The following is a 10,145-nucleotide window of genomic DNA, read 5'->3' on the forward strand; positions in this document are numbered from 1 at the left end:
CTTTCTCCGGTTTCATGTATAATCAATCATAAGCATCTTTCAAAACTTCACGATCATAATCATGGCCTGATTCCATTTCATATTCTTGATTTGGTATGAATAGTTCATCTTCTTGCACTATGTAGACCAACAATTCATGTTCTTCCAATTGTCAACATTAACAACTTTCTTTCAATAAACCAACTTCATTGTCAATCTTACCAACATGCTTTTCCACCTGCCCTGCATTATTCTCAATCTCAACAAGTTCATCATGGTTGTAACATGATTGTTATCGTGCAAAACAAATCATGTAAATAGATTAAACACCAAAATATAAAGATCTATCGTAAACTATAATAAAAAAACACAAACACACACACACAAAGAACAACAAATAACTAACTCCTAACACAATCTTCAATGTTGTTACTTTTTTGGTTTTCATTATCGCAAACTTATCTTTCTTGCTCATCATCTTCATCATAACATGGATTACCTTTTCACAATTGGGACAACTGGGATTTCAGCCCACTTTAGCCATCCACAACTTCTCTTATGTAATGAATTCAACATATGAACACATTATCAATCTACAATAGTCCTAAAATTGAACTAACACTAATTATCTTAACATACACAATATTAACCTAAAATTGAATTTACACAATCCAATAATCATAAAATTGAACTAATTTTACACTTACACAACACAAGAATCGCCGACACGGGTTTGATTCGGTCATGGAAATCTGGTAGCAAGTCGTTGCATCACAAGTGCATCACACTTCAGATCGATCGTATGTTTGCAACCTCGATTATGTGGAAGAAGAATACGAAGAATGAAACATTAGGGCTCCAAATTTATCGACAAAGGTTTGAGAGAGAAAGACTCGTTAACTAGTCAGGGGTTCGTGAGAGAAAAACGAGGTCAACTAGTCATTACAGTGTAATTAAAAACAAATATATATTTTATGTATATAAAGATAAAGTATATTAAAAACCGAAAATCAGAGTTGAACTGAGCCTAACCAAGCCAATCCAGCTCGTTACGAATTGAGCTGAGCTAAGCTTATTTTCAAACCAAGCCAAATTGACTGAGCTTTTTCCAAGTTAAATCCAAGCAAACTCCGAACCACAAGCTTTTTGAATAGCTGTATCTAGTTATTAAATTTCATTTTGATTTTATTTATAAAGGTTTCTAGGATTGGCTTTGCTATTCAAAATGGGGTAACGACACAGCTTGTTGCCCGTTTGTCTGTAACTTTATTATAAATGTTTTATAGAAATGGAAGATATATGGTTTTCTTAAAAAAAAATAAAAAATAAATAAAATAATAATATAATAATATTTCCTAATATAGATCTATAATATCTTCTCCTCTCAAACCCCAACAATTGATTGATTGATTGATTGCAGATTCATTCATTCTGGTTCGATCATCAAATCCCAATTCTTCTTCATTCATCTATTCTATTCCAATATGGATTTCATGAAGGTCATCGACCAGACCGTGCGTGAGATGTAAGCTATTTCCATTTCCATTTTCATTTTCCCCAAATTATTATTATTATTATTATTATTATTATTATTATTATACCTTGCATTGATTCTTCTAATTTCAGAAAACGAGAGGTGAATTTGAAAGTATTGAAGGTTCCTGAGATCGAACAGAAGGTAATTTCAATCTGTTGTTTCAGCAATCGTTTCATAGGTTATATTATAACATTTAGGGTTTGTATTCATCCGCTAGGGTTTTGTTGATGGTAAATCGGATACTTGGATTCAAATTTATATGATGAGTTTATTTAAACATTATGAGAAAAGGATTTGGGACTTAATCAATGTTTACTACTACAAATAGATTAGCATCGATCTTACTTTAACCGATTCCGTATCACTTATGATTTTGAGAAGGTAATGGTTTGTTTATTAGAAATTCATTATCAAAATGTGTCTCCTTTTCATTCGTTGTCAATTCCGAGTTTAAGGATGGATGAATATATACTATTCATGGAGGCTGTTAGCTTAACTCCAAATTCATTATCAAAATATCTTTTAGTTTCAAAAGGAAGCTGTTAGCTTAACTCCAAACACATTCATGGAGGTTATACTATAGATTTCATGTTAAGGATCTGTGGACCTTATGTCAACTCTTATTGTATAAATCTGACAAAATATCATGATCTGTTGTTACATGATATGGTTTGATACATCGGGTGTTATGCATTGGATTAACCAAACGGTATACCAAGCTGTTTTAAAATAAGTTTTTTGTGGATTAGATTTTGTCCAAAGCCTTTTGATAACCGGATGGTCTTGTTGCTGTTTATATTCAAGATTACATTGAACTACAGATAGGCTTGTAGACGAACCGAACAAACACGAAGGAGCCCTGTTTATGTTCGTGTATTTAGATTTAACTGAAACATGAACATTTAAATGAATGGATTTTGTTTTTCATGTTCATTCGTTAAGAAAATGAACAATTTTGTGTCCGTTTATGTTTGATTGTATATATTCCAAACAAAGATAAATGAACGAAGATTAATGAACACAAATGAATGTAAATTTATGTAAGTTAACAACTAACTAGCAAAATGAGAGTGCTCTTGTTCGTTCATTCAACTTGGTAGTTAATACATGGCAGGCCAGCTAATATCGCAAAAAATAACCAGATACACGCACATAAACGAACTAATGTAAATGACCAAACATAACAAGTGTAAACGAATGTAAGTAAACAAACATAACCGAACGTAAATGAAGAAACATGAAAGAACATTCATGAACATAAATGAACGAACCAACGTTTGTTCATGCTCGTTCATTCAGTTAAACGAACAACATTTTCTGTTCATGTTCGCTAAATAAACGAACTTCCTGCTGAATGGTTCACTGAACATTCGGTTTGTTTACAGGCCTAACTACAGAATCTGTGAACTTAATGATGATTAGATAGCTGTTCTAGATCTATTCATTTGCTTAACTTTAGTGATACTGAAACAGGTATTAGATGCTACTGATGACGAACCATGGGGTCCACATGGTACCGCATTAGCAGAGATCGCACAAGCAACTAAGAAATTGTAAATCTTTATTACCTTCTAGCATAATAAACTCTCCTTTCTACAACACCTCACTGAATCTTGTTACTTTTGCTTCAATATGTATTCCAGCTCTGAATGTCAAATGGTTATGAATGTCCTGTGGGCCCGATTAACCGAAACAGACCGCAATTGGCGCCATGTGTATAAGGCATTAGCTGTGATAGAGTACTTGGTGGCAAATGGGTCTGAACGGGCCGTCGATGACATCATAGAACACACTTTCCAAATCTCTGTACGTCTTCTTTCAGTTCTAGATTTTTTTTAATCATTTTCATCATTTTGTGATATTTTGTTAGTAACTGATTTTATCACATTCTTACTATCATAAAGTCACTTGCGTGTTTCGAGTACGTTGAGCCGAATGGAAAAGACAGTGGGATCAACGTGAGGAAAAAAGTTGAGAACATAGTGTCATTGCTGAACGATAAAGAGAAAATTCAAGCAACTAGAAACAAAGCTGCTGCTAATCGTGAAAAGTAAGTCACAATCTCTGTTTAGGCCTATAATGAACAAATGTTTAGTGAACCTTTCGTTTATTCAATAAACGAACATGAACATAAGTTTTTGTTCTTTTAGTTAAACGAACGAACATTAAAGCATGTTCGTTCATTTTCGTTTAGTTTACGTATGTTTTAGTTCATTTGTTTACACACTCATTTAAATTTTTATAGGCCCATTACAATTTAGATTTTAGTCTAGTATTAGTATAAGGCTGAACAAATTGATTCTCATGTTTTCTTTAATTGATGATGTTTCTGAGTTATGTTCAGTTATGTTCGTTTATGTTCGTGAACCGTTTGTTTATACTATTAAGTATAAACATAAGCGAAGATAAACGCATTCATTTTTTTAATGAACGTACAACAACATGAAAACTCTGCTCGTTTAATTGTTCTCGTGCGTTGTTTTTTGGTTAAAGTTAGAAATATGAAGACGAGCATGCCCCGTTTGTGTTTGTTTATGAACCTTTTGTTTAAACTACTAACAAACAGACATAAACGAAGATGAACTCATTTATTTTTGTAACGAACAAGAAAACTTTGTTCGTTTAAGTGTTTACGTCGGATAAAAATTGTTGGTTAAAGTTAAAAAGAAAAGACTATCATGTCCCACTTGTGTTTGTTTGTGAACTGTTCGTTTATAACTTTTTACCATTATGAAAGGATATAACACAAGGATGAACACAGTCGTTTTCTTAACAGACAAATACGAGCAAGAAAACCCCTTCCGTTTAGTTCGCGGCCACTCTTTTTTCAAAATTCAGACGCATCCGTTTTGGTGTTCACCTGGCTCTTTTACAGGCCCACAGTCCCTAGAAAATGAAACAATTTCTCTTTTCTTTTTAATTGTAATTCATACAACACTTATGTGATTAAACATTTAAACTATGTTATTTGATTATTTATTATTAGATATGTTGGATTATCATCAACTGGAATTACATTTAAATCAGGCTCAGCAACATCAATGAGCAGCAGCAGCTTTAAAAGTGATCCATATGGTGGATATGGTAGTTCAAGAGACAATGATACATATAAAGATAGTTTTAAGGAAAGAGACCAATCAAATGAAGATAGGTTTGAACCGGGTAAATTTAAGCCACGCAAAGACGTTAGTAGCGGGAGCTCGTTAAAAAAAGGCTCGTCTCGTTATGGAAGGTTTGATCTTTTTACTCGCGTTGCAATTTATTTTCACTGCAGAGGTTCTATATGTTAAATGTTGGTGTTACTGATACAAAAGTAAAGAAAGATATTAGACACGTTATGATGTGATTTATTGTACCTTTTTTAAATATGTAAAAGATTTAACCATCAGAAAATGGTCATGCTAACTTGTGTTACTGGAATGATGGAATGGTAGTTTTTGGAAACCGAAAATATGTATACATGTTTAATTTATTTGAAAAATAAAGTCAAGTGATCAGTCTTTGGTCTAACAATACTATAATTGAATGATAATATTTTTGGTAGGCCTGTAAATGAATTTAACGTTCAGTGAACCGTTTGGCGGGAAGTTCAGTTGTGATTGTTTATTTAATAAACGAACGAACGAACTTGTATAAAATTTTGGGTTCATTTAGTTAAACGAACGAACATGAATGTGTATCTTGTTCGTTCATTTATGTTCATGAATGCTCGTTTATGTGATAGGAATCGTATGTTAGGTTTTGACTCTAATAGTATTTTGCAATTGTGGGAGGGGGTATATGTAACTTTTATCTTTATAAATAAAGAGGAATAGTGGCATGGGAAAGGGGGAATAGAATTGGTTAGTTGTTAGGCTCATTGCCATGTGCATGAGAAGGGCATAGCCCGGGACCACTTGTGGTTATTATCCTTGTAAGATCCTTGTGATCAAATCTTTCAATTTAATACAAATATTATCTTTTGATTTTCACCATCGTTGTTATTAACATACCAAAACCCTATCATTGGTCCGACCTGCTACTTCTACTCTACCACCGCTCCGCTCGTTTCTCAATTCAACCAGATCTATTGATTCACTGATTCAGTCAGATCTATCTAGGGTTTCAATCAATTACATCTCTATTTAAGATCTATCTCCAAATTCCTTTATCTATTTTAATTTCTTCAATTTCTGATTTCATCATGGTGAATCACACCTTTCGATTAGATACGAACAACAAATTCTTCAACTCCAATCTGATGTTACCGAGATCAAGGCATCTTTTTCGGTATTGAATGCCGATCGTGCGGAATCCGCTGAATTCCGCAAAGCTGTTTTAGCATGGATGAAATCACAGGAGAAGCAACCTCTTGACGATTTTTCTGGATCGGGATCCTCAGGTTTGGTATTCTCGCTGTCCGGGCCCAAATTTGACCCTTCTGATCCTTCATCTGGTTTACCCTGGGCTGTGAAGGTCAAATTACCCGAGTTTTCTGGTTTCGATCCTCAAGGCTGGATCCAAAAGGCGAATCTGTTTTTCTTTCTCAATCAGACTCTGGATGCTTCTCGTTTACAGCTTGCTCGAGTGAGTATGATCGGTGTTGCTCATCACTGGTTTACGGTCCTCACTCAGGTTCGACCATCTCTTTCGTGGATGTTGCAAAGGTTAAGTGGTCTTACGATTCAGATGCCGTATGAACAATTGGCAACTATTAAACAATTTGATTCAATTTTTGACTTTATTGATGATTTCGAGTATTTTGTTGTCTTTGGTTCCTCGTTTACCCGAGCCTCAAGTTATTGGTTATTTTCTTGCGGGATTGAAAGATGATGTCAAACAGAGGGTTCGTTTACATCGCCCAACCTCATGTATTGATGCGATGTCATTGGCTAAGGATGTTGAGTTGATGCTTCGACCATTAGATTCTCCTATGTTGTCGTCTCGTTTTCGCTATTTTCAACAGCCGGGATTATTGTGCTACGGGTTCGGGCACCGTCTTGAGGGTACGTCGAAGTCTAAAACTGCTGGAAACTCCCCTTTGAATTTTGCAAGTGGCCAAGCGGGTCAAAGTGATCGCGGTGTGCGTTCCTTATCTCGCACCGAGTGGGAGGAACGTCGGAATAAGGGTCAATGCTACAAGTGTGGACATCTCTATAGTCCAACTCATAAATGTCCCGATGGTAGACTTTGTGTGATGTTGCTCGGCGATGATGAACCAGATGGATTCGAGGGGCTGCATTTTCAGTTGGAACATATGGATGATTTCCAACCGAATGGGGGTTTTTGCTCCGTGTCGGGGTCTTCTACCAAGCCTTGAGGACAAGGCTTGTGTTATGGGGGGAGTATTGATAGGAATCGTATGTTAGGTTTTGAGTCTAATAGTATTTTGCAATTGTGGGAGGGGGTATATGTAACTTTTACCTTTATAAATAAAGAGGAATAGTGGCTTGGGAAAGGGGGAATAGAATTGGTTTGTTGTTAGGCTCGTTTATGTTTGCTCATTTAAATTTGTTTATGTTTGTGCAGTGGCGTTCATTTATGTTTGTTATATATATCTGTTTAATTTCGCTCATTTATGTTCATCAATACATTAATATAAAACTTTTAGGCCCATTACCGTTATCTAGGATTTAATAACTTTTTAAGCCCAGGTCACTGTTTTTCACAATTACTTTTAATTAGCTCAGTTATGTTTGTTCATCTATGGTCAGTTATGTTTGTTTATCTATGTTCATTTATGTTTGTTCGTGTACTTTCATTTATACTGTTAATGAACGAACATAAACGGACACGGACATGTTCATTTTATTAACAAACGTACAAGAAAACAACATTCGTTTAATGAACATCTTTGGATCAAAGCTAAACAAATGAACATAAACATGTTTAGTTCGTGTTTGTTCACTTTGTTTACAGACCTTATTTTTTGGTGTTACTAACATTGAAAGAGTGATCACAGCGCCGTTCAAGACTCTACAACTACTGGCGCATCAAAACCATCAACAAAGAGTGCTTCTGATAAATATTCCTCAATTTCATCACAAACCACAAGTGCACCTTCAAATAACAATGATGATGATTTTGATGATTTTGACCCTCGAGGAACATCAACTGCAAGTAAGTTTCTTACTATGATGTTTGAATTTGGTTTATACTATGTTGTTTGGACTAATGTTTGGGTGTTTGGCAGAGGCAGCTACTGTAAGCACTCCACAGGTGGACTTGTTCGGTGAAAGTTTAATCGGTGACCTTTTAGATGTACCAACATCAGGCCCCACACAAAGCTCCAATGGAAATAATATCTCAGAAGAAGTTGACTTATTTGCTGATGCTGCTTTTGTATCAGCACCAACTAATGGAACATCTGGATCTGAGGTGAAGTCAAAACTCATACAAAAGTAATTGTTTTTTTACTTGTACACTTAATGATATAAAAGTTTTGGCATTTTCAGCAGAATAAAGTTGATCTATTTGCTTCTGCACCAGCAAGTTTTGCAGCTTCTTCAACTGTTGACTTTTTTGCGGTTCCTGAACAAGTCGTGGAACCTGAGGTCAAACCTTTGGAGTCAAAGACAACGTCAACACAAACAGTTGACCCATTTGCGGCTGTTCCATTGACCAATTTTGATAACCCGGACTTTTTTGGTTCGTTTTCTTCCAATGCTGGTTCGGTACCTACTGAGCCCACACAGAGCTTCATGGATAGCAGCGGTTTAAACACTCAAAACTCTAAAACCGCAGCACCGCCATTAAAGAAGGATGGGTTTCAAGTCAAATCTGGAGTCTGGGCTGATTCTTTGAGCCGTGGGCTAATTGATCTCAATATAACTGGACGTAAGTCACTCTTTCTTTTCAGACTTGTTAACACGGCACAAAGTTAAAACGGGTTGAGTTGTAAACAGGTCAAAACGATCAAGACGTGTTTAGACGTATTCAACTTGGTTAAATTGTTTATGACATGCATAACGTGCTTAAGTTATTGTGTTAAATAGGCTAACTGGTCGACGAGACACTGTTGTAACCTGTTTATCATGATGACTTAGTTTTATTAATAGTAAAATATGCTATAATTAAATATGGATTGTGGTTTTGGTAAATTTTAACTTATTGGGTTAATAAGGTATTATTTCTAAACAGTGCTTAGTGAAACATGTCAATAGTCGTGTCAAACATGTAGTTTTGTGTTATTAAACTGTTTGTATAAAATCGTTAAACATGTCGTGTCATTTGTGTTAATGAACTGGTACATACTTGCATTTAATCATTAAATGTGTCCCGTCATGTAACTTCCGGGGTGCATCGGTTGGTTTGGATCGGTTTTGGGCTAAAACCGAACCGAGAACCAAAAATTCAGTTTCAAGTTTTTGAAAACCGGTTGGTTTCGTTTTTTAGTTTTATCATTTGGGCTCAAAACTTTTTGGGGAAAAAAACTGGCCTAAAATAATGAATCTAGGCCAATCTTTTTATTAATAAATTATTAATTGTTTATTATACATTTGGGTTATACCATATATTAAATTCTTATAAATTACTCAACATTCAAATATAGATTGAAAATTCCTACATTTGGTTTGGTTTTTCGGTTTAAGTTACTTGCAAAACTGAGCCGAAAATTTATATTTTACGAAAACATAAAACCAAACCATCGATTTTGTTTGGGTTAGGTTTTTCGGTTTCATGCACACTTTTAAGTTGTACCTCGCTTATTAAACATGTACGTGTTAGCTGATGACACATTCAGTTAAACGCGTTGTGTTGGCACGACCTGTTTAACACAACAAGAGACATTTTATTTGACCCGCCCTAAAACGACCCATTCATGATAACCGTATAATTTTCATATTTGAGCAGCCAAGAAGGTAGACTTAACTGACGTGGGCATTGTTGGTGGTCTGTCTACTGGGCCTGAAGAGAAAGACAAAGGGCTTCCAAATTCTTTGTTCATGGGCCAGGCCATGGGCTCAGGATCTGGGCTCGGTAAGTCAACCGGTTTCACAACTTCAGCAACAACCGACATGGATGATTTCTTCTCTAGCCTTAGTGGCCCCCAAAATCAATACGGCTCGTTCCAAAAGTAAACTTCTCTTTGTTTTGTGAAATATTATGTATCTACTTTTAAAGTGTTTGATTCGCGTGTGAGATCATTTGATGTGGGTGTTAAAATGTCTACTAAAGTTTACAAATTTGGTAGCAATTCATGAGATATTTTTTTGGGAGATGTTGCATGCTTATGAGGGACCATCATACCGTATTTGTATACTGCGAACAATTGTATTATTGTATTCGTATGCTGCTTACTTGCAAAACACTCAGGTGTATTGGTTTGTCGTTAACCGCCTGTTAGGTAAGATTTTTGTAGCATATATGATTTAACACAATAGATATAATCGTATAGTGTATTAGATGTCATGGGGGTTAAGCTTGGAAAAACGGGCGGGCCAGGCATCGGGTCAAGAAGGGTTCTGAGCCAATGGGTTTGGATCAAAGTAAAAAGGATTGGTTCTTTGCAAAACTAAACCGAATATAAGAATGAAAAGCTGAGTAGAGTGAATACCCACTCCGTTGGTCCGTTGTGCAACTTTATGAACGAAAGGGTGCCTATAAACGAATTATGTAAATAGGTTTAATAGGATATAAATAGTCATTT

General features: G+C 35.4%; 1 protein-coding gene across 2 annotated transcripts; it reads left to right on the plus strand.

The window, feature by feature from the left end:
- The first annotated feature begins 1,385 nt into the window (after positions 1 to 1,385).
- Positions 1,386 to 9,870, plus strand: LOC143634776 (clathrin interactor EPSIN 1-like). 2 transcript variants are annotated; one of them, XM_077102773.1, is made up of 10 exons: positions 1,386 to 1,504; positions 1,606 to 1,657; positions 2,990 to 3,069; positions 3,160 to 3,322; positions 3,421 to 3,566; positions 4,503 to 4,748; positions 7,458 to 7,615; positions 7,695 to 7,873; positions 7,954 to 8,332; positions 9,350 to 9,870. In XM_077102773.1, exons 1-10 carry the CDS (start codon positions 1,464 to 1,466, stop codon positions 9,574 to 9,576), a joined length of 1,671 nt encoding a protein of 556 aa, XP_076958888.1. In that variant the 5' UTR covers positions 1,386 to 1,463; the 3' UTR covers positions 9,577 to 9,870. The 2 variants fall into 2 exon arrangements, with proteins under 2 accessions (XP_076958888.1, XP_076958887.1); XM_077102772.1 differs by having other exon boundaries at positions 7,689 to 7,873; positions 9,350 to 9,869.
- The last annotated feature ends 275 nt before the right edge of the window (positions 9,871 to 10,145 follow it).

Source organism: Bidens hawaiensis, unplaced genomic scaffold (genome assembly GCF_021521415.1).
Source record: "Bidens hawaiensis isolate Kalapana, Puna unplaced genomic scaffold, B.hawaiensis_p1.1 tig00007241_1, whole genome shotgun sequence".
Classification (NCBI taxonomy): domain Eukaryota; kingdom Viridiplantae; phylum Streptophyta; class Magnoliopsida; order Asterales; family Asteraceae; genus Bidens; species Bidens hawaiensis.

Excerpts from the sequence above, each read along its gene's own strand:
- LOC143634776 (XM_077102772.1), top strand. The coding sequence starts at position 1,464 with ATGGATTTCATGAAGGTCATCGACCAGACCGTGCGTGAGAT. Across the intron at positions 3,567-4,502 it reads GCTGCTGCTAATCGTGAAAA|ATATGTTGGATTATCATCAA; the intron begins GTAAGTCACAAT and ends ATTTATTATTAG. Across the intron at positions 4,749-7,457 it reads GGCTCGTCTCGTTATGGAAG|CGCCGTTCAAGACTCTACAA; the intron begins GTTTGATCTTTT and ends GAGTGATCACAG.